This window comes from Podarcis bocagei (assembly GCF_964188305.1).
Source record: "Podarcis bocagei genome assembly, chromosome: 4".
NCBI classification, from domain to species: Eukaryota; Metazoa; Chordata; class Lepidosauria; order Squamata; family Lacertidae; genus Podarcis; species Podarcis bocagei.
In genome coordinates, this window is record NC_138128.1 from 19,299,536 (window position 1) to 19,324,227 (window position 24,692).

Below are 24,692 nucleotides of genomic sequence, written 5' to 3' on the forward strand. Positions count from 1 at the left end.
AGGTGTATAGTGAAGGCGCCAGGTGAACTTCCCTGGGGAGAGCATTCTACAGACGGGGAGCCACTGCAGAGAAGCCCCTGTTCTTGTGTTGCCACCCTCCTGACCTCTCGAGGAGGAGGCACACGAAGAAGGTTTACTGTATATGTATAATTATTGCAAACCACACTGATTTTTTAAAAAAGAAATTGGGGTTTACAATTTTTTTTTTAATAAATGAATCTAAGCAATATGAAGTCAAGCTAGACAGCAGAAGGAGCACTAACAAGCCTCTCTTCTATGCTGAAATAAAATAATCTGGTGAGGTTGATTGCAATGTTGCATGTTTTCAGTTTAAAATATTTTGGGTTGCACACTATGGTCTCCCATTCTGAAGTTCCATTAATGCAGAGAGTGAGCCATTAGTGTATGGATTGGTATCTTTTATTTTTAATCATAAGTTGCAGTGTGACATACAATGGAAAATGGTACATATATTTCTTCTATAAATAAATAAATTGGTGACTGGCCAGGAAACCCATGCATTTTCCCCTGAGCTTTGTGGGTGAAAAGTAGGCATATTTTTTGGACAAGGGGGAAGGAATTAAAGGTATGCATTTTACATGTATATTGCAAGAGGCACTGCCAAATTCTGAGATGCCTTCATCTGATAAAACTGTATTCCATTACAAGGGTGTCATATTAAATTATGAGAAGTACAAAAGTGTGTTTCTTGTCATCAGTGGAATTCAAAAATATGCCAATATATGCTAAACTTCCAAGTTTGAAGTTTTGCCATTTTTTGCCACAGATTCAGAATTAAGTTGTAAATTGTAAACGTGCCTGAAATTCCCTAAGACCTGTGCAGATTCACAGGTTCAGAATCTGATGCATAAAATGCTAAAGGAAAAAGGAACGGGGAGGGGAGAAGGAAGGAAGGAAGGAAGGAAGGAAGGAAGGAAGGAAGGAAGGAAGGAAGGACATTCAGATGCCACTAAACCGTGAAGTGTAACACAATAAGTTTTCTGTCAACAAATATAATATTAGCATTGTCTTCTTCACTTAGATTCTATGCAGATCCAGCCACCTGGGCTATTGACAGGCAGTTCCTGTGGGGGCCTGGTCTTCTTATTACTCCAGTCCTGGATGCGGTATGTCTAATTTTAGTAACCTGCAAGCTAAGGTAAAGGGACCCCTAACCATTAGGTCCAGTCGTGACTGACTCTGGGGTTGTGGCGCTCATCTTGCTTTATTGGCCGAGGGAGCCGGCGTACAGCTTCTGGGTCATGTGGCCAGCATGACTAAGCCGCTTCTGGCGAACCAGAGCAGTGCACGGAAACGCTGTTTACCTTCCCGCTGGAGTGGTACCTATTTATCTACTTGCACTTTGACGTGCTTTCGAACTGCTAGGTTGGCAGGAGCAGGGACCAAGCAACAGGAGCTCACCCTGTTGCGGGGATTCAAACCGCCAACCTTCTGATCGGCAAATCCTAGGCTCTGTGGTTTAACCCACAGTGCCACCTGCGTCCTTACAACCTGCAAGCTAGCCACCTTTAAAATTTGCTTTTTTAAAGAAAGTTAAAAGAAAGAAAAAGAAAGTGAAACCCCCCCATGCTTAAGATACTAGGCATGGACAGGCAGCTTCAGGCAGACACCAGCACACAGCAGCAAGAATATATGTATGAGGGGAATAATACAGGTACAGAAGTCTTTTTTGAGGGACGGATAGTCAGCAGTGAAAAAAAGAGTAACATATTCACTGGAGTCACAGAACAAACCTTGTCATATGGGGTAGATTTCAGTGAGTGAGGGGGAAATAAAAATATTATTTGAAATAAATAATGTTCACTGTGATTATCAGAACCATAACTGTCATAATAATAGTAATAATGCTGAATAATAAGAAAATTAATAAGGCTGGCTGATATGCCCACAATATTTGGCTGGCTGACCTGTTACTAATAACAGATAAAATGAAATTGTGTAACCTCACTTAGACTACATCACACAAGCTGGCTGCTTCTTGTTTGTAGTTAGCAATTGGATATAATGATAATAATATTAATAATAATTACCAATAAGAAGAAAATTAAATTGTTCACCACACAATTAGGCTGTTGTATTGCTTGCTATCTGATGCCTGTTTAGCAGTTGGAAGTACAGTATTAATAATCAGAAAACAGCTATACTGTAATAATGTACTGGACTGTGTACAGTATACTCAGAAGACATACAAATGCATAACAAAATACGAATAAAAACAGAAATAGAAAGCCGAACACAGCTATAAATAAACCTTACATAAAACAGAGCCAAAATGGGAGTGGGTGGGAATGCTAAAACAAAGGTAACAAACATTTTATTGAAAATGATAAAGATTGGACTGGGATGGATTGGGAAAGGATAGAAAACAAACACAAGCTCAGCAAATGCCACCTAACACTTTATAAGAGAAGTGATTTTTAAGAAGAGTTCTGCGTTTTAAGGATTTGCCACCTTTCCCCCAAGTGCTGTGACTGGAGAGTTTTGAGCGGGGTAAGATCATTCAAAGTGTCCTCCCCACTCTTCCCTCCCTAATGTGCTCCTTATATGGTGTCATAATTAATAATTCCAACAGTTTGGACACAGTCTGATTTTCTGAGGCACTGTTTTGTGCTACAGATTTGCTCAAATCAGACCACTCTCTAGTGACTTATAATTCCTTCAGCCCAATTGGGACTGGGCACAAATGGGCATGAATCAGCCCAATTCTGTTTTCATTTTGGCCAAATCTTGAGTATAGCCCTACCATGTAATCCTAAATGCACTTCTCTGGGCATAGGGATTAGGGAGAAATGTATTGGTTCTAAAACGAGAACTTCCTGGTTTGCTAAGTAAGCTTTGCAGAATCTCTGAATATTGCTGAATCAGTCCCAGCAAGCATGACAAATGGGCACAGACGATGGGAGTTTTGGTTCAGCTACACCTGAAGCACCAAAGGTTCCCCATGCCTGCAAAAAAAATGAACCAAAAATGCATTTATCATTTAAAATTTGAACTTTCTCAAACATTCTTTTAATTGGCAGTAGGTGCTGACTGGTTATCGGTTTTGATCCACTTACATGGTCTTGTTTGGTCTTCTTGTTTCTCCTGCATTAGTGTGCTGGCATTTGCTGACTGGTGTTTTATTTTTAATATGGATAAAAATAATTCTGACTGATTATTTAGCTGTTTCAAAGGTCCTGTAACCAGAAAGAAATCCAGTAGGATACTCACCTACCCAAGTCACAGTGAAATGAATGGAGCAACAGCTCCTAGGCATTTTTGCTGAGGCTTGTACAGGAGACTTTTCTGATGAACTTCAATTCCCTTATGGCAAATATTAAAATAAATTCTGTTCTATAATTTTATTATTAAGGAATTACTGTTACCTATGAATTTTGTGTCATCCCATCACCTTGACTTCACTTGACAAGTGAAATTCTTGCTTATTTATATTTCAGGGTACAGATATAGTGACTGCGTACATGCCTGATGCTGTCTGGTATGATTATGAGACAGTAAGTATATAGCTTTTTGTTTTCTTTTAGAGAAAGGGGAAATGTTCTGCATAAGTCTCCATGTGTGCTGGTTCAGACAAAACCCTGATGGTGTCACCCAACTCTCCTGTTCTGCTAGGTCAGCTCCCCTTTAGGGAGAGTCTGCTTTGTGGGCAGGAACTGAGTCTCCATAGCGACCCTGGAGTGGGTGGAGGTAATCCACCCACGTCAGCTGGGTCCCCGGCTGCATCTCCTTCAGCCCAACCAATTGGGCTTGCTTAGGGGCATGGCTCCGCCCACTTAAATGTTGGTGCGGCCGGGGATGCTGCCCCTTCTGCTTCCAGTCATCGGATCTCCCAGCCTACCCACCTTCTTTTTCGTGGTTCAACTATGACCTTGCTATGACTTATGTCGGTTGCCTGGTTGTTGGGGCCAGGTAGGAATTTTTCCACTTGGCAGAATTGGCTCTAGCCCAGGCTTCCTCAGCCTCGGCCCTCCAGGTGTTTTTGGCCTACAACTCCCATGATCCCTAGCTAGCAGAACCAGTGGTCAGGGATGATAGGAATTGTAGTCTCAAAACATCTGGAGAGCCGAGGTTGAGGAAGCCTGATCTAGCCACTTGGTTTTTGCCTACCTAGCAGCAATCGTCACAACTTTGTGAGGCTAGGCATTGGGAAAGCCTTTTCTGGGAGGGGAGGTTGTTGCCTCCGCCTGCCCCTCCACGGTAAGGGTTCCAGGGGTGTGGTCCCTGTCCGAAGCCTGGGCGTGGTCTGGGGCCATGGCACATCCCCAACTGTGACCTAGGGGGCGCTCATTTGATGTACATCAGAGGGCTCCCCCCCTCTGGTGGTTAACCCTTCAAAGAGACTTCCTGCGGGCATACAGGGGTCAGGTTATAGTCTTGTTTCACCCAATTGCCTAAGCCAATACCGCTCACATCTGCAACCAATATAGTTGTGGCCTTATTTATCCCATTAACCCAGTATATTTTATTTCCAGGAAAGCTGGGGGGGGGTCCAGGTCATTGCCGCGCAAGTCAACTGATTTGCACAAGTGGACTTAAACGTCTCTTCTTTTCAGCTCCTTGTGAGCCCTCAAAATCAGCTTTAGAAGGATAGATAAGATTTTGGGGATGCACTGGAGAAAAGAGGAAATGAAATTCCCCTGGTGCTGTTTTGGTGCTCTGGTGCCTTGGCTTCTAAAAGTTGTTGTATAATTGGATGACCAGCATTTGTAACGAGTAGGGAAATATGGTGTTAAGAAGTTGTTTTCAGCATTCAGCTTTCATAATCTTTTAGTAAATAAATTATTTTTATTATACACTTTCTTGAGATTCTACAAGGAGATTGGAAGTTTTGATATAAGACTTTGGATAGAAGTTATAGATATTGTACGTATCTAACTTATGAATATTGTAAATATCTACTGTGTCCTCCATTTTTCTTAAATATTAGGGCGTAGTATTTCCTCTGAGGAAGCAAACGGTTCAGCTGAGTCTCCCAGCAGACAAAATAGGACTTCACCTCAGAGGAGGCTACATCTTCCCTACACAACAACCAGCTAACACAACTGTTTACAGGTACTGATGGCTAGCTTGTGAGCCATTAATTTAATCTTCCATGACTTCTATGATTGTAGACCATGGAGTGGAGTTTTCTGAAAGCTATTGTTTCATCTTATTGAGGAACAAGTACAGTAGAATTCATTGGTGTCCATTTCTCCTTCTGTGGATGTGAAATGACCCACAGTAGCCGGCCGACTAAGGTCTCATTCTAGGAGGAATGCCTTACTTATTTACTCAGAAATAACCACCCATGATTTGGGTAGGAGATAGGGTGGTAAATTTTGGTGAAATAGACATCTCTGCATTTGTCTCGTTTAATGACGTATGTGGAAACACATACATGTTTTTGCAAAATGATTGTACAATAAGTGTCCCTTGCTCCACCTAAGTTTACTTAGCATTACAACCCAAAGCTTCTCACATGAGGTAACCTTGTCATGAGCCCATATGTTCTCAGCTGCTTTGTGAGTGGAACAAATGAATGGCTCTACAATGCTACAATGAATGGGGGTGCTTATTTGGTTTAGCATCTAGATTAAGTTTTCTTCTTACCCAGGACGTTATCAATGTCTGTGACGATGAATGAAATGTTCGTATTCACATTCATTACAGTGTAGACAGTAGATCAGTGATGATGTCCACATTCTAATAATGACAACTTGTCAAGCTGTAATCCTTGAGCTCTTGTCAACCCTCTAAAACATAGCCATGTGTTGTTTTTTTAACAGCCGTTCAAAACCTATGGGACTTATAATTGCCTTGGATGATGCCGGGAAAGCAATTGGAGAATTATTCTGGGATGATGGAGTAACCAGAGGTAAGCCCACTAATGTAAGAATAATGGAAGTGATAATTGTATAAAAGCCAGATGTGTGCAGATGGCCTCTTCAAATTCTCCATCTTATCTGTGGGCAGAGAAACTTAGAAGTTATGGGAACAATATTTTAAAACATGCTTTGTATTTCAAAGAAATGGGATGGAGTTCAATGTTGCATTATGATTCAATATTCCCTTTGTGGAAGCATTGCAGTTTGCCAGATGGAGTGATCCCTCCTGTCCTCCCCTTGTGTACTGCTGTGTGGGTCCCCCTGGTCTCCCAGTTTTGGGGGGTACGCAGGGGGAAGAGGGGGAGAGAAAGCCACATTGTAGAAGCAGAAGTCGTCATGCAACGACTGATGGGGCTCATTAGGTGAATCCTGCCCATGGCCAATATTTATAGCATAGGAAAAGGTGGCTTCTACATTCTCCCTTTTCAACAGCCTCTTTCTTCTCCAGACAGAGGAACAAAAGAACCTACCTTACACAGAGTCAGACTATTGATCTGTCTTGCCTTGTGCTGTCCACACTGACTGGCAGCAGCTGTCCAGGATTTCAGACAAGGGGACATCCTTATCCCTACTTGCCAGGGAATTGAGCCTGGAACCTTTCTTATATGCAAAGCAGATGCTCTCTCACTCAGTTTACAACCCTTGTTTTTTATAACTTGAAAACAACTCCCTTTTATAACTTTTATAACTCCCTTTTATAGTTACATGTGAAATTGTTGGCAATCCTCCCTCCAAGTTGATTAAGATTTGGTTGGATCACCTGGGAGCTAGATATGCCTGGAGTGTTTCTGTAGTTGTCCCAGTCTTATTTAAAATTCCTAGAAAATACCTTAAAAGTACATTAGTTCAATATCCATATTAGAGTTCTTGTACCTGATTGGAAGCTCTAGATCAGGACTGTACTTTTTTCTATGCTGGGACAATTTCTTCAGCTGCACTTGAACACACACACACACACAACCACACACCACTTTTTAACAGATGTTAGTGTAGGAAAAGAACCCTTGTAACACTGATTCTCTGGGACTGAAATGTAGTGCGACTCCAAACGTTGTGTATGCATTTGACAGGCATACCGTTTATTAAGCTTTCTTTCTCCATAATGCCATGTTGTTTTGCAATTTTGAACTTTGAAAGTATGAGAGTGGGAGTGAAATGTCACAAGTGCAGTGAATCCCATGCGGAAAGCTCAGGATATTAGAATGTCAGAGTAAATTGTAAATTATTCAACACACACTTTCCCCTTATTTTCCTCCTCGGAGCAGTGACTGCGTCTGTACTGAGGTGGAGTTGCAAATTGGACAGATGTATTATTATTTTTTAAAAAGGCCTTGGCCTCATCTCGTGACTTTTAACAGCACCTTGATCTGAGCAAATCTGAAAGTTTGGTGTACAGCAAACTGATGTTAAAAACCACAGCTGCGGGTTAAAAACTGACAACTCTAGTGAGCCTTAACATATGATTCACAAAGATAATTTGCAGATCTGTACCAGTGCTCATTATGCTTCTGTTCTTGATGTATAGTGGCAGCAGCTGTACTGCCTTCATGGCATGGTCATTGCCTTTTGTTCCACTCCTGGTCTGATTTTGGAGGGAAGAGAGCTTTTTGGGAGGGCAAGGCAGCCAGAACCATCACTGATAATTGGGAAGGTGGCGGGGCGGGGGGGGGGGTAACATCCTCAGTAAATTAGCAATTTGAATCACTTTGCATTTAAAGAAAAAAATCTAACAGATTCACACCTTTGAAACAACATGCAAACCAAAACACTTTTTATTTAGTTATTACATGATTTGCATGTCAGATGTCTTCCAGCAGGAACGGCAAATTTTTGAGAAGTTGCTCCCTTCCAGGGCCTTTTCCAACTGGCCCAGGGGGCGTGGCCCAGGCCCTTTCTCCCGGCTATAAAGGGACTCCTGCTGCAGGGAAGCCTTGGACCATTGGCTGGGTGAGGACTGCAGGGCCTGCTCCCTTCCAGGGCCTTCTCCAACTGGCCCAGGGGGCGTGGCCCAGGCCCTTATTTGGAACAAACTTTTGGGGAAGCTGGGAAGTGTTCTGCAATTGCTTCCCTGTTCCAATGTGTTCTAAAATGTCCTCAAGCAGTCGGTGGCAATTTAAATTTGTATTTCTTTTTTTCCTTTTTTCTCTTGCTGGGGGTGGGTGGGTGTAATGGATATTTGGTTGGGGATTAATTTTAGTGTAATTGTTCTGTTTTTGTTTTCTGTTGTTTTATTGGTTCTGTATAGTTTGTGTTTTGTTTTTAAGGGGTGGGATCAGGGCTGCCTGGGAGTGAGGCCCCAGCCAACACGATGGCTGGGACAAGTTCCACAGGGGGGGAAGCACTGGGACATCCGATCTCGGTGATCATGGGCAGGAGGCGGAGTTACGCTAAGACCAGACCATGTCATTACCGAGGAGGCAGGTTTAGTCGTTGTTTGAAGACTATCCCTGCCTCCGGGTCTGGCCTTGACCAGATGGATACTGGAATCAACAGGGGAAACCCACATAACCTGAAGGTGTTGCTGTGTAATGCCAGGTCAATAGTGAATAAAACCACTGCCATCCACGACCTGATTGTGGATGGAGGATTTGACCTGGCTTGTGTGACAGAGACCTGGCTGAATGAGACAGATGGGCCCGTCCTTGCTGCCGCTTGCCCACCAGGTTTCTCTTACGCACAGCAACCCAGGTCATGTGGGCGGGGAGGGGGGGTTGCAGTGATTTTTAGGAAGTCATTAGTCTGCACCAGGCGTCCTACTGGGAAGACCCAGTTTTCTGAGTGCATGTTCTGGAAGTTGGGCAATAGGGGCAGTACAGGATTCCTTTTGGTGTACCGACCTCCCCGCTACACCAAGGATTCCCTGTCCGAGCTGCTTCAGGTCGTGGCGGATGTTCTCCTGGAGACACCTAGTTTGGTTGTCCTAGGGGATTTTAACATCCACGCCGACACGACCTTACAAGGGGCCGCTCGGGACTTCGTGGAAAGCATGGCCTCCATGGGGCTGTCCCTGAATAAGTTGGGCCCAACTCATAGTCATGGACATGCCTTAGACCTGGTATTCACCTCAAGCGACGTGGGTGATCTGACACTAAGTAAAAATGAAACCAAAGAAGTGCCATGGTCAGATCACTTCCTGGTGCAACTGGACTTCTCCGCGACCCTTCCCCTCTGCAGGGAGGTGGGACCAATTCGGATGGTCCGCCCCCGCCACTTAATGGATCCAAATGGTTTCCAGAGAGTGGTAGGGGATGCTTTATCCCGTGTTGATGGCCTTTCAGCTGATTCCCTGGTGGCCCGCTGGAATGCGGAGTTAACCAGGGCTATCGACTGTCTGGCTCCGAAGCGCCCTCTCCGATTGCATGGAGCCCGGACAGCCCCGTGGTTTTCTTCGGAGCTGAGGGCGATGAAACAATCGCTGAGACGGCTAGAGCGTCGGTGGCAGAAAACTCACTCCGAATCTGACCGGACACAGGTTAGAGCTCAACATCGAGCCTACCAAGTGGCGATAGCGACGGCAAAGAAGACTTTCTTCGCCGCCTCTATTGCATCTGCAGAAAATAGTAGCAGGAGACTCTTTCAGGTGGTCCGCAATTTAACGGAACCACCTTTACCATCGGGGCCTTGTAAAGACCCCAAGATCTCCTGCAACGATTTTGCAAAGTTTTTTGCAGATAAAATCACTCATATTCGGAAGGAGCTAGACACCACCGTGGGAGCAGGGCTGGGGCGGGAGAGTGCTAGAGCCCTGTCTGGTCAAGTTGCATGGAATCAATTTCAATCCGTTACCCCCGAGGATGTGGACAGGCTGCTTGGACGAGTGAAACCAACCACCTGTCTCCTTGATCCTTGCCCATCCTGGCTTATAAAAGCTAGCCGGGAAGGGCTGGGCGATGGGCTCTGCGGGGTGGTGAATGCTTCCCTCTGTGAGGGAACATTCCCAGATCCGCTGAAAGAGGCGGTCATTAAACCGCTTCTTAAAAAACCATCTTTAGACCCGGCCAGTATGGCCAACTATCGCCCAGTCTCAAATCTTCCATTCTTGGGCAAGGTGATTGAGCGTGTGGTTGCTGAACAACTCCAGGCACGCCTGGAGGATGCGGACCATTTGGATCCCTTCCAATCAGGGTTCAGGCCTCATCATGGGACTGAAACTGCCTTGGTCGCACTGGTTGATGATCTCCGGCGAGCTAGGGACAAAGGTGAGAGTTGTTTCCTAGTTCTGCTGGATCTCTCAGCGGCCTTTGATACAATCGACCATAACATCCTTCTGAACCGTCTAGAGGGGTTGGGAGCTGGGGGCACTGTTATACAGTGGTTTCGCTCCTTTCTCCTGGGCCGTGTTCAGAAAGTGGTGGTGGGGGATGAGTGTTCAGACCCTTGGGCCCTCACTTGTGGGGTGCCTCAGGGTTCCGTCCTCTCCCCCATGCTTTTTAACATCTATATGAAGCCGCTGGGAGAGATCATCAGGGGGTTTGGACTGGGTGTCCATCAATATGCAGATGATACCCAGCTCTACCTTTCTTTCAAATCAGAACCAGTGAAGGCGGTGAAGGTCCTGTGTGAGTGCCTGGAGGCGGTTGGAGGATGGATGGCGGCTAATGGATTGAAGTTGAATCCTGACAAGACAGAAGTACTGTTTTTGGGGGACAGGGGGCGGGCTGGTGTGGAGGACTCCCTGGTCCTGAATGGGGTAACTGTGCCCCTGAAGGACCAGGTGCGTAGCCTGGGAGTCATTTTGGACTCACAGCTGTCCATGGAGGCGCAGGTCAATTCTGTATCCAGGGCAGCTGTCTACCAACTCCACCTGGTACGCAGGCTGAGACCCTACCTGCCCGCTGACTGTCTGGCCAGAGTGGTGCATGCTCTAGTTATCTCCCGCTTGGACTACTGCAATGCGCTCTACGTGGGGCTACCTTTGAAGGTGACTCGGAAACTACAACTAATCCAGAATGCGGCAGCTAGACTGGTGACTGGGGGCGGCCGTCGAGACCACATAACACCGGTCTTGAAAGACCTACATTGGCTCCCAGTACGTTTCCGAGCACAATTCAAAGTGTTGGTGTTGACCTTTAAAGCCCTAAACGGCTTCGGCCCAGTATACCTGAAGGAGCGTCTCCACCCCCATCGTTCTGCCCGGACACTGAGGTCCAGCGCCGAGGGCCTTCTGGCGGTTCCCTCATTGCGAGAAGCGAAGCTACAGGGAACCAGGCAGAGGGCCTTTTCGGTGGTGGCGCCCGCCCTGTGGAATGCCCTCCCATCGGATGTCAAGGTGATGGACAACTACCTGACATTCAGAAAACATCTTAAGGCGGCCCTGTTCAGGGAAGCTTTTAATGTATGATATTTTAGTGTTTTTTGGTTTCTGTGGAAGCTGCCCAGAGTGGCTGGGGAAACCCAGCCAGATGGGCGGGGTACAAATAATAAATTATTATTATTATTATTATTATTTTATTTTCCCCTCGTACAAAAACACACACACCTACAAACAGTTCTGCAGAGTAATTTACCTCATGTTGTGGTCAATATGAATTAATACATCTTTGTTTTGTGACACATTGGTTAAAAATTGTACATTCTTTCCCCTATGTTTTAGATACAGTGAAAAATGGACACTATCTCTTATATCAATTTAATGTCACCAATGTAAGTATATTTTCATTAGCATTAGGGCTGTGATGACATTGCCCCCAAAATTGTCCAGAATGGAGTTTGGATCTGGTGTGCTTTCCACTATCTTAACTTAAGTTGGCCTAATTGACTTTGGCTTCCAGTGGTTGGCTGGAATATAAGGACCTAAGTTGTTCAGGGCTTTGTATATCAGCACAGAAATCTTGAACTTGACCCAGTTATCTATTTTACTACAGTCCTAGACTGTAGCAATTTATCAGTACATAAATTTGGTTGAATTTAGAATGTGGAATGTAGAATATAGAATGGAGAAGAACTGATTGGAAGACACAGCACTCTGAAGTGTTAGACTGCTTCGGATTCATGACAAGCCAGGATGCACATTTCCACCTTCGCACCATGCTTGAAAATAGACAGAAAATTTACTATAATATTATTACTATTGATTTATTAATTGGCTTCTAAGCCACTGTTTCAAGGCTCAAACTTTTTTGATAATCACTGTGAAACGTGTCATCATTATTATAATTTTTTAATGCTTCAGCTGGGAAACACTATTGTAGAGAAAATCCTAGAGAAATCAGTTTTGTTCTCTTTTCCTAACATGAAATCAGTGCGACTTACACAAGAGTACTAAACATACGTTCTCCATTCATAAGGCAGTAATCCTATAAACACTTATCTGACCATATGTCCCATTCAACTCAATAGGGTTTAACTCTGAAGCGTGCAGTCTAAATTGCATTGATTTTCTTCTATAAGCTCTAGTGAACCACTGATTTTATAACAGCTAGATTTCAACTGCAGTTTCCTCCAAAATTTGTCAAACATATCATATTTAAAATCAGCAAAATGAAAATGATGACTTGGTGTTCATTTCTATGTTGCAGGACTTACTTTGGCCTTAAGATTACTCACAGGAAGCCACAGATATGCATAACTATCGTCGTTCTTTGTTGCAAGATTTCTGTAACAATATTGTCTGCATACCTCTTGTTTTTTCAGAATGTCTTATATATGACAGTGGCACAGAATGGCTATACAGATTCAAATACTTTCATATTTGATGAACTTAGAATCCTTGGATTGCCCTATAACGCCACAGGAGTGACGGTTACTTCAAATGGTGTGGTTCAGAATAAGAATCTCCTAGTCACTTACAGCGCTGCAGATAAGGTAAATGTCTTTGAATAAACACATGGAAGTGAATCTCTTATGCTATGTGTTATATGGTGCTTAGGATCAGGTTACAGACAAATAGTAAAAGGAGCACCAACCATTGCTTTATGTCAGACATGTCCAACCTCAAGTAGGCTGTGATATATTATTCAGCAGGGGTCAGCAACCTAAGGCCCATGGGCCACAAGCGGCCCATGGGGGTCGTTTAACCGGCCCCCGAGCCACCCCCGAACCAAGCCGCCCGCTCAGCGAGTCCCTGCACACTGCACTAAACCCACTTGCACTGCGCTAAACCCACTGACCCACTTCCTTCATTTCTTCTGTGATGTGTAATTATAAATTGCCACATTCTTAGCATCAGTGCATTCATATCAGGCATAGGCAAGCTTGGACCTCCAGATGTTTTGGGACTACAACTCCCACCATCCTTAGCTAACAGGACCAGTTGTCAGGGATGGTGGGAATTGTAGTCCCAAAACATCTGGACGGCTGAGTTTGTCTATATCTGATCCACATCATTGGCTGCTGCTAAGCAGTAGGGAAAAGAAGAAGAAGAAGAAGATGAAGAAGAAGAAGAAGAAGAAGAAGAAGAAGAAGAAGAAGAAGAGGAGGAGTTTGGACCTGGTATCCCGCCTTTCACTCCCCTTAAGGAGTCTCAAAGCGGCTAACAATCTCCTTTCCCTTCCTTCCCCGCAACAAACACTCTGTGAGGTGAGTGGGGCTGAGAGATTTCAGAGAAGTGTGACTAGCCCAAGGTCACCCAGCAGCTGCATGTGGAGGAGTGGGGAATCGAACCCGGCTCACCAGATTACGAGTCTACTGCTCTTAACCACTACACCACGTTGGCTTTCATTCTTATATAATTCTAGAGCGTTAACTTTTATAAGCACCCCATAAGCAGCCATGCCCCACCATACTAGCTGTTCCTGGGTCACATAGTCTTTCCACAAATGCCTGCTGGATAGGAGTCCTTCAAAGAGTTCTGCACCTCTGTGGATGCAGTTCGGTTACTTAAAGCCTGTTTCAAAGGTGGGGGGAATCTATTGGCCCTCTTGTTGCAGTCATAAATAGTTAGCACATGTGCATATATCATGCGCCCTTGATTCCCCCCCCCCCAAAAAAAAATCAATACATGTTGAACTAAGAAGCCAAGATTTGGATGGATATTGGTCTTCTGAATAATAACAGTCAGGCATCTATTGCACAGTCATTAATCTCAAGGCAGCTTCCCACCTAAGAATTCTCACTCAGATGCAAATGGCAGTTGTTCTCCCAGGTTTACAACCCTTAACTACTGCCTCTGCTTTGTCCCCTGCTATGTCTCATGCCTTGATCTGCTTCCCACAATGCCTTTCTTTGTGTGCTGAACTTTAGATTGTAACCCCCATAAAACAGGGTCCTCTCTTTTGCCACTTGTAAAGTATCAGGCACAAGAAATATGTGATAGGTATAGTCCAGTCCGTATCTATAGTGGATTTAAATCTGATATAGATACAGACTAGAATATACTGTATTTTTCTGTGTATAAGACACCCCCTATTTTTTGGGACTCAAAATTAAGAAAATGCACTATGCACTATCCGTGTATAAGACGACCCCTTATTTTAAACTTCAAAAATTTAGGAAAAAATATAGTCTTATACACAGAAAAATACTGTATCTGTTCTTTCTATCTATTTATCTATCTATCTGATGTTTTCATTTTTAATTTTTTTTATTAGTCGTTTCAACATGACATTTTATCCCCCCAAAAATATCATCCTTGAATCCCCCCCATTTTTCCCTTTCCCCTCCCCAAAACATAACCCCCCTCCCCTCCCCCCCCAGACTTCCCTCAGCTCCTCTCTCTGGTTTATCAACATATGTTATTTTCTGCATGTTAAAAAACTGTACAGATCCTTAATTTATCTATCTTTATTTATCTATCTATGTTATCAGTAAAAAAATTGTGAAAACTTTTAACCAACTTTTTATTGACGCTTTCATTTTTTAATAACTTTGGGATATTTTTAATAACTTTGGGATAATTTTTAATAACTTTGGGATATTTCATGGGAAGCAATTCATAAATGAAATAAATAAATAAATACCGTTTTTATGCATGTGGTATTTACAGCTTGGATTTTACTCTTCATTTTTGTAGGTTGCCACCATAACAAACCTTCAGCTTAAACTGGGAGAAGATCACAGAGTCTCCTGGGAACAGGTCTTCAGTGACAGTAACAGATTTGATTGTCATTTTGAGCCAGATGCAACAAAAGAAAAATGTGAGGCTCTTGGCTGTACCTGGAGTGTAAGTAACACACATACAGTATAAACCCATATATGCTTTGATGATTAGGGGTGTGTTGGCCATGAGCACAGCATACTGGTCTCAGTCCTTTCCCTTTTACTCACAGTCATGGATGTGAGAGAAGATGCCTCTTCAGACATCAAGTATGCCTGTCCCTCTTGTTCTTTCTCAATATCTTTCTGCATTTTTCTCGAAACTTATTTGGTACTGTTTTTAAAAAGATAAGCATTTCAGTACAATGGTGGAGGCTTGGTAAATAAATGTAGAAAGTGGGTTTGGCAACAAAATGTTTCAGTGTATCCACCATTTTAAAAGGAGCGCTCCTGTTCAGGGTCCCAAGAAGGCATTCCTTCCAAGCAGGGCATTCTTCTCTGTCCATTCTGCTCTATTTCTTCCCTTAACTCCAAAAGCGTTATTCAGCATTCCATGGTTAGCAGGCATGCTCAGTCCCCATCAGGTTATTGTTGTTGTTTGGTAGCTTCTTGCCTCTTCAGTTTAGTTTCCCTCTTGCTTTCAGATTGCCCAGTTTTGGCTACAGCCCTGGTAGCAATCACCACCTTGTTGCTATTGGAAGTGCTGCTGCTGATGTTTCCTGCCCTAGCAAATATTCTCAGGCCCTGTTCATACGACACTGTAACCACTGCAGCCAAGCTATATTTGGCTGAGATCCAGCTAAAGTTTTGCTTACTGGATTCCTCTTCACTTAAGTGCGTGCTTAAGGGACACGGGTGGCGCTGTGGGTTAAACCACAGAGCCTAGGACTTGCCAATCAGAAGGTCGGCGGTTCGAATCCCCGCGACGGAGTGAGCTCCCATTGCTCGGTCCCAGCTCCTGCCAACCTAGCAGTTTGAAAGCACGTCAAAATGCAAGTAGATAAATAGGTACCGCTTTGGCGGGAAGGTAAACGGCGTTTCCGTGTGCTGCTCTGGTTTGCCAGAAGCGGCTTAGTCATGCTGGCCACATGACCTGGAAGCTGTACGCCGGCTCTCTCGGCCAATAAAGCGAGATGAGCGCCGCAACCCCAGAGTCGTTCGTGATTGGACCTAATGGTCCAATCTTTACCTTTACCTTTAACTCTCCCTACTGAGAGGGATCCAATGGATTTCTTTCTGTTCACACCTATGCTGCAGGCGACTTAGAATCTGCCATATAATTTCTCTACTGGGGCATAGTGGCTATGGGTTGAAGTATATGAAACTCAGGGAGGCAAATGGTAAGACTCCTCCGGTGGGAGCCATAGAATCTGCAGACCTGGTCAAAACAGACTTGGTGAGCCATTTAACACCAACAAAGGGTTCTTAACAAACGAAAATAGGATTTGTTGCTGGAATTCACGGGGAGTATGGCTTCCAGTACTTCCTGGTTGAAAAAATTGTGTCTGGAGCTAATGAAAATATCATCTTCCATTCACCTCATTGGAAAGCCTGCTCTTGAGCCTTATATACAAGAAGGTCTTTTCTCTCAACAGCCAGCTGTTTCACCTGTCCCATTCTGCTACTACCCATCCAACGATGGTTATACTGTTGAAGAAATTCAGTACACACCTTCCGGTTTAACGGTAAACCTTGGCAGAGGCAATGGACCTGTTAGACGCCCTAGAGTTTCTGTCACACCCATTGACACACTTCGCTTGGAGGTGAAATACCATGAGAACGACATGCTTCAATTTAAGGTAAATTTGAGGCAAATACCGCAGCTAGTTATCTTGAAACAATCTGCCTGTGACTTTCGCATCAATCGCAAAAGCTTTTTGATTCATACTACTAATTATAGCCTGGGAAAGCAGTTGTAACCTTGCTGGTTCCAAAATATGAAAGAGGAAATAATTTCCCAAATTTGGCACTACCCATCAAGGATTTTGAATCATGTGCAGCTGTTCATCTGGCCCTAACAATGTTTCTCCTTTGCCCCGAAAAAGCAAAAGGAAGATTCTGTTGTTTTTAAAGAGATTTCCTATTATTAATGGGGCAGGGTGGGGGAGGGACAGGAAGATTCCAGCCTTGGGATCTATGTTCTGTAACATCTTTGTTCTAAGGAAGCAATACCCATTCCTCCTTGCAGATTTATGATTACAGTAACAAAAGGTATGAAGTCCCAGTGCCACTGAACGTCCCCAGCACACCTGCAAGCACCTATGAGAAACGCCTCTATGATGTGGCAGTTCAGAACAATCCATTTGGTATTCAAATTAGGCGCAGAAGCACTGGAACAGTCATGTAAGTGGATGGTTGTACAACTGGGCAATGAATAGAACAAGTGTGAAAACAAACCAAGTTGTTCCCCAAGTTACTACAAAGTTCATGGGGTGGGGGGCAGAGATGTGGTGGTTGTTGTTGTTTTGCTTCTTTTCTCAAATGGCACTTACACAGATGGTCTTATTTTTACTTGCAGTGTATTTCCGCAATCACATGATTCAAGGGCTGTTTTCTGCAAAAATTAGCACACGGCAGTTATATTTATTTAAGAAACTTCCCTACTGCTTTTTTTTGGGGGGGGGGGTTGCTTCTTAGCTAGCTCTGTGTATTTGACTCTCATCTATCCAATCGTCCACCAATTTATCTTACATGCTTATTTTTCACTGACTGACCTTTGGAAGAGTATGAACAAGCCACTTTATACAACTTTATTATCACGGCAACTAGCATGAACTATGAATATCATTCTTAAAACTGAATTTAGAAGGCGAGAGAATCGGGTGGATTGTTGTGTGCGTCACTGATCCTCCTGTGTCAATTATCAAGGAAGTAAACAATATTAAAATACATATGAAAACCTTAGAATGTAAGCAAAAATGCAACCAAAAGACTAGGAGAGAGCTAAAATTATAAAACTATAAAATTATAACATACTGAGATATACCGTCAGGCAAAGGCCTGACAGGATAAATGTGCTCCTAAAAGATCCCTAAATGTACGGTAATTAATGTCAGTGCTTCCCTTAGCTGAGAGGAAAGGTGTCTCCATTATATGGGCACCACTACAGAAGAGACTTTCCCTCTAGTGAAACTATCAGAAAGTGCTTTTCTATGGAGACACATAGCAGGGAGATTTAGGCTGGATCTTAAGCCTCTTCAGCCTTGTCATGTGATCTTGCAACTCAATGTAGACCACTGTTCTAGAGGCATGTTTTCTCTTCACCAGGGTAAAGCAGAGCCCTTCTGCTGAATCTGGTGTAATTTGGATCTGGTTTAACTTCACACCTGAATTTGGATCTGGTGTGACTTTACTCCATTTTAACTTACACCAGCTTGCTTTACCCCCAGCTTCTTGTGTACAGGTTTGCTCCCTTAAAGGAGCAAAATTAACAGATTTGTCAATCCCCAGGCCAGAGGAAGACTGCTATGCATATTTGTTAGGATGTGACTTAATGCTTGCCACACCATTTTAAAGTCTAACTTTAGGCCCATGTCACCCTGGCTGCTGAAGGCAGAATATGGGGGAAAGTTGGGAGATTTAAAATGGTGATTGGTCATGGGGATCCATGGGGTTTGGTGGAGAATAGAGATGAGGGTTTAGATAAAGTTGGAAAAGTCTAATAGATTTCAGTGTACGTATGCTAGTTTTTAAAGAATGGGTGAACTGAGAAAATATTACTGTTTCATGGTTAAAACCCCTAGAAGTGTTCTGTTCTCCTGTAAGCCTTTGGGTAAATACTTTGTGAACTGCAGTATTCACTCTGTTTCTTTTAGGATCAGCAGGAAACAGACTAAGCTTAGTTTAGCTTTTCCTCTCCATACCTGTCATCTCAAATGATCAGATAGCACAGAGAGACAAGCACACCATTAAGCAGACAGGAGCATCGTAGATATGTTATAGATCATCATAACCCTTTTCAGCACCATTGGTGCTTAAAATATTTCCCTCACAGGTTCTAAATGATTTCTGATTGTTCCTCCCACCTCTGCCACAACAGCTCATCATTTTAAATTTGAAAAGAAGGAATGTTGATGTCTATCCTTCCCCAGCTCCATCTCAACCCACTGTTTTGAGAATTGCTAAAATTAGAAGTACAGTACTGGTAAAATATTTGATGGGACTCAAATATTTTGTCACAGCCAGTTTTTAGGCAGGTCTACCTAGGTGATGAGCTTTCCTAAAGCTTTGTTCTGTTGGGGACACTATTTACAATTGTAGGTAGGTGTGTGTGACATCACAGGCTTAAAGGCTATTGATGTATCTGCAGTCTCCATGATTTTAATACTAGGCCTAGGAACACTACATCTTCCTGGGTTCTTGACATTCAGTATGTCCTGCTCTGCAGTGTGGCAAGGCTCAACTAGAATATAAGACAAGGTGAGGTGCAGGACTGGATACAATATGAGGCAAGGCTGTGCTCTGGGAGGGGGGGGGAACTATTTTTGCTAGCCATGGTAGCCATTTTGTGGTGGCACCCACAGCAAATTTATCAAGATATGAGAACCAGCACCTCTTCTTCTTCTTTTCTTTTTTACCAGAAATAGCATGGTTGAGGCTAATTATGTTCTGAGAACCTAGGTGCCTAAGCATAGCATCTAAAAGAGGTTTGTTCTAAAGGAACATGGCTAAAATGGGGTCCTCCAGAAGTTGATGTCATATTACCACTGACCTTGCTTGGAGGGGCTGATGTGAAGTGGAGTTCAACAGTATCTAGAGGGCAACATGTTGGCTAGCCCTGTCAAGGTTCGAATTTCACACATTGCTCACCATGAATCACTGGGAAATGACACATCATCAGAATACTCCAGGACTTCACTGAAGTCCTTCTTAGACCACGACTATCCAAAACAGAAGAGGTGTGAAGATCAACACCCACCCCTACCACACATGTCAGATACTATACAATATCTGATATAGTTTCATTATGCAAAACAGAAGTGTGGTGACAAGGGCATGGGAGGAAGATTGAAGGCAAACTCTGCATCATCCTGAAGGCACAGTGGGACCCTCAGAGAAAGTTGTATCAACACAAATCTAGAACCTAATATTAATTAGCAGCATTTCTTGAGGGAAAAATATATGCATAACAGGGTAGGCTTGCCCCTCTTTACCATTGATAGTGTGTCATAGAGGCCTTGTGGAATGAACTGATCAACCATAGCTAATAAATACCCATTATGATATAATCACAAAGGTTTTTCCATCACTGTAACATTGAGTGTCGCAATATCCGATGATCAGCAATGACATCCCCCCACCCTTCACCCTGCAAATGTTCTGAAACCTTGCCATTCTCATATATGAAATATAATCCAGTCTGCTTTCTACTTCTTTCTAATGAAAACTGCTGAATATTTTGATTGCAGTTGGGATTCTCAAGTACCTGGCTTCATCTTCAGCGACATGTTCATTCAGATTTCAACTCGCCTCCCTTCGCAGTACGTGTATGGGTTTGGTGAAACAGAGCATGCTCACTTCCGACATGAGATGGACTGGCATACTTGGGGGATGTTTGCAAGGGACCAGTCTCCCGGGGTGAGTTCATTCTTTTACCATCTTCATTACAACGTCCAGCTAAAAAGATCAGGATGTGTTGAATCTGGACTGAATTAGTTGGACTTGCGTCCAAATAATTAGGCCGCAGTCCACCAGCTCCTTACACCAGGCTGGGATGAAAGGCAGTGAATGGAGTGGAAGCATTCTTCCGCTTGCTTTTGCCAGCTCAGCTGCCAAACATGCACAGAGTCTCCAACCAGAGCACTCTGAGGAGGAAGGTGGTGTTGAGGTGATGCCCTGGGATTGGCTAAATCCCAAGCCACTCTTTAAGCTGGTGCTGCCTGACATCGGTCCAATTTGGACCCAGTCACTGTGCTGGTGTACTCCCAGAGAAAGGCAACATTTTCTATAAAAATAATACCAAAGGGAAATTATTATGATTGTTATTATTATTATTTCTATATACCTGCCATGTGGATGTTACAGCCACTACTAATGGTGAGTCCCACCCCTCACAATTTCTGCTGCCAGTGGTTAATCTAGAGGGACACGTGGTAGTAATACCATGTAGTAATACACAAGAAATCTAGCATCAACAGAAGTTTACATCAGTCCCAGGTGCTTAGAATGCACCGTGAGCCCCGACAGAACCTTGGATATGTGTGTACTTGAGCTGTATGAATGTTAGAGAGCACTACAGCTCAATCTTAGTATACATTGCGCACACAGATGTACCCCCACACTTTATCCCCTCTCCCCTGGCCCCTAAAAATTAAACGTTTTAAGAAACTTTCATTTTATATGTATTTTTATGATAGTTTTCTGCTTGAATGATCTCAGCTCATGACAAACTGAAGGCAGAATATGAGAAAAAATTGGGAAATTAATATTCACCTTGTTGTGATCTTGAAATGTGTAACCCTTGCTGACATGTGTAGAAGCATGCTGGGGAGAAAATCAACTGGCCAAGGTGTTTGCTCACAGCATGTTATTTTCCCTCCACGATTACAGTACAAGCTTAATACTTATGGAGTTCACCCCTTTTACATGGGCCTAGAAAATGATGGAAATGCTCACGGAGTTCTCTTGCTGAACAGCAATGGAATGGGTAAGTCGCCCTTCATTTTTCTGAAAACGTTGCATTTCTGAATCACAGTTTGTCTCAGGTTGACAGGTGTATGGCCTGTGAGCCATGCCAGTCCCCAACCTGACTTTTAGAGTCTCTTTCCCCCATGCTGGAATGAGATCTTGAGTTGGTGCCTCTTATTTGGCAAGCGCCCTGTCTGTTTACATATTGGCAGCAGGGGTGGTGGAGACAGTGGCAGAGCCAATCCAAAACACCTTCCACTGTGCCCGTGTTGCACTGAACTCCTTGATATTGGTTATAGAGAGCTCAACCTTTCAGTTTCAGAAAGCAAGGGCACCAACAGCGCAAAGGTTGGTGCAACATCCATATTTCAAGTTAAGTCAGTCTCCTGTGACTTGGTCAGGAAACAGTATTAGCGAACACAAAGGTTATTTGTGGAAGTCACAGACTAATTCTTAACTGGCAGGTGCCCCTACCTTAAGAAATGAGAGATTGGCTCATTCCCTGAGAATTCTAGGGAGTTCTCATTTATCAATGGGAATGCCCTTGGGGCCCAAGTTATTTTTAGCCAGCCTGCTGGAGCAGGTGGGGAAGAGGGTTATTTTGGCAATTACTGGTCATTTTGATAGTTTCATTTCCTGTTTATGAATTTCCAGAGGTAAAGCTCCAACCAACTCCTGCTTTGACTTACCGTACTATTGGAGGGATCTTGGACTTCTATGTAGTTTTGGGACCAACTCCAGAACAAGTGGTTCAGGAATACACTGCAGTAAGTGGTTCAGTAATATATCTGAAACTATCTTACAAAGCCTATACTAAAGATACTATCATTTGGCTTCTTCTTCTTTTTTTTTTGCCAGAGTAAGATAACGCAAATATCATGTATTTAATTTTCTTATTTCTAGCTCATTGGACGTCCAGTCATGCCACCATACTGGAGTCTGGGATTCCAATTGTGTCGCTATGGATATGGAAATGACACAGAAATCTCCGATCTTTATGATGCAATGAGAGCAGCTAAGATACCCTATGTAAGTTGTGTGTAGACATGACCATTCATTCATTCTGTTTTAATCCTGCCCTTTTGCTCAGGGCAGTAGGTTCCTTCCCCTACCTGTTGTCGCCTCAGCAACCATATGAATTAGGTTAAGCTGAGAGATAATGGCTAGGTTAAAGTTATCCAGCAAACTGCATGGTAAGCAGGTATGTAAATTAGGACTCATAGTGATAATATTCTCTTCATGGTGAGTGTCAGTGGTGATAGTCCATAGAATATTTATTTGAACAATCATAGGAATTGGGAAAATGTACATTTAGGTTGTGACTCTTAAGAAAGAGTCAGAATTTCTATATATGAAAAAATTAAGGTGCCTTAGAGTAGTTAGCAATGAAGCTGACAAAATGGAGGACTACCCTGGATTCACTCCTGAGTCAAGGCAAGACCTGGTGTGAGATTAAGTGTCAAAGAACTACTTGAGAACAATAGCCACAATGCTATCCAATTCTACAAGGTGTGACCAGAAAGTTCAATGAATGGTCACAGAACTCTGACAGTGATTTCTGTGACCATTCACCAAACTTTCCGGTCACACCTTGTATATATTTAAGTGAAAAGTTTCCCAGAGGGAACAAGATGGTCGCGACTGATTTCAAAACAGGAAAGATCTCAAAAATGAGGAGAGTAGTTAAAAGGGAATTGAAAAAGAGATAAAAATACACTTTCAAAGTGTTGGTGAACATGTCACCTAGCAAACTGTATTAAAACTGAAGAGAGTTTGTAGTATTGGTGTAGTATTGGAACTGCTGTTTAAACAACAAAAAGGAAGAAAGAGAGGTGAAAATTTCACTGGATGTTGCAGAGCTACCTTGCTTTGGCCTATGTGACACTTTGGCTCCTCACCTTTGTCTGTAAATTAGTCATTTAAAACTGTAGATTAAGATCGTTTGATCCTATTCTCCATAGGATGTACAATATGCAGATATTGATTACATGGAACGGCAGCTGGACTTCACTATCGGTCCAGAATTTTCAAAGCTTCCGGCTCTGGTTGACAAAATGAAACTGGATGGAATGCGATTTATCATCATTTTGGTCAGTACATATATTCTGCTCCTGTTTGATCTAATATCTTTAATGTTGGCATAAGTGGGCTCCTCCACTGTGCCACCCTGAACTCTGACCTGTTTTTTGCTGCGCCTGTTTTGCATTTTCCCTAGTGGAATGGCTGCACTGGTAGAGGCTTCCGTTCGAGCGGCTCTTGCGCACCAAGATATCCTAAAAGCTGGCATATTATGAGAACAGGATTGCTCCTTTAATAACTATTATGCCTTTAGTTCTTAAGCCAAAGTTCTTCATTTCAGGATCCAGCCATTTCTGGGAACGAAACCAAGCCTTATCCGCCATTCACAAGAGGGGTTGAGGACGATGTCTTCATTAAATGGCCCAATAGCAGCGATATTGTGTGGGGGAAGGTAATATTTTTTGCATACTATCATTAGCATTAATTCCATGTACAAGTGCCTTAAAATGCCTTAAATGTTCTTTTTTTGGGTTAAATTGGGCCTCTGGTCATCTTAGTAAAGGTGGTTTGTCTTCCCTATGGTTGCCAGGTTGTGGCAACCATAGTCTACCAGCTGAGAAACTCCTTAGTTTATGTAAAAATAAATAAATTAGAATTTCTTCTTAAAAAGACTATTAGAAGTCATCTGATTTCAGATAATGATTGCTGCTAGCAGTATAATTATGGTCTGGTATTAGCAAATTCCAATGAAGAAGGGTGCATGCTCAAAACAGCCATATGTTGGCATTTTAAGAAAGGAGTAATGAAAGTGAGGAGTGTTGCATCCTTTTATTTATCTCTCCACCATCTCAGTTTTGGAGCAGGGTCACGTAACCCTTGATTTTGTTTTAAAAAGAAGGTTACTCAATTGTTATCACTTGATGGATTTCCACTCCACCTTTCTGAGTGAATTACAGTGGTTCATTTGTAAAGAAAAGTTCCCCAAACCCTGTCATTTCATTATTTCATTATGCTAACCATTTTCAAATAACTTTGCCGTCATAGGTATGGCCTGATTACCCTGGTGTAGTTGTGAATACATCAATATCCTGGGACGAGCAAACAGAGGTAAGTTTGCACTTGTGTCTCTCCTTTAAAAATCCCCAGTAATTGTGAAAACAATGCAGTAGTGCTAATAATATAATATAA

At 43.1% G+C, this 24,692-nt stretch overlaps 1 protein-coding gene across 2 annotated transcripts in view; it reads left to right on the top strand.

Moving 5' to 3' along the window:
- Positions 1 to 24,692, top strand: part of SI (sucrase-isomaltase) — a 265,979-nt gene that overhangs the window by 193,813 nt on the left and 47,474 nt on the right. For both annotated transcript variants that reach the window (XM_081189871.1, XM_081189870.1), the window contains exons 19-34: positions 1,043 to 1,127; positions 3,459 to 3,515; positions 4,949 to 5,073; positions 5,787 to 5,875; positions 11,479 to 11,528; positions 12,519 to 12,689; positions 14,836 to 14,985; positions 16,454 to 16,657; positions 17,047 to 17,201; positions 20,267 to 20,435; positions 21,408 to 21,504; positions 22,140 to 22,252; positions 22,389 to 22,514; positions 23,447 to 23,575; positions 23,845 to 23,955; positions 24,549 to 24,611. In XM_081189871.1, coding sequence (XP_081045997.1) covers positions 1,043 to 1,127; positions 3,459 to 3,515; positions 4,949 to 5,073; positions 5,787 to 5,875; positions 11,479 to 11,528; positions 12,519 to 12,689; positions 14,836 to 14,985; positions 16,454 to 16,657; positions 17,047 to 17,201; positions 20,267 to 20,435; positions 21,408 to 21,504; positions 22,140 to 22,252; positions 22,389 to 22,514; positions 23,447 to 23,575; positions 23,845 to 23,955; positions 24,549 to 24,611 — 1,894 coding nt within the window. The remainder of the gene's footprint in view (positions 1 to 1,042; positions 1,128 to 3,458; positions 3,516 to 4,948; positions 5,074 to 5,786; positions 5,876 to 11,478; positions 11,529 to 12,518; positions 12,690 to 14,835; positions 14,986 to 16,453; positions 16,658 to 17,046; positions 17,202 to 20,266; positions 20,436 to 21,407; positions 21,505 to 22,139; positions 22,253 to 22,388; positions 22,515 to 23,446; positions 23,576 to 23,844; positions 23,956 to 24,548; positions 24,612 to 24,692) is intronic.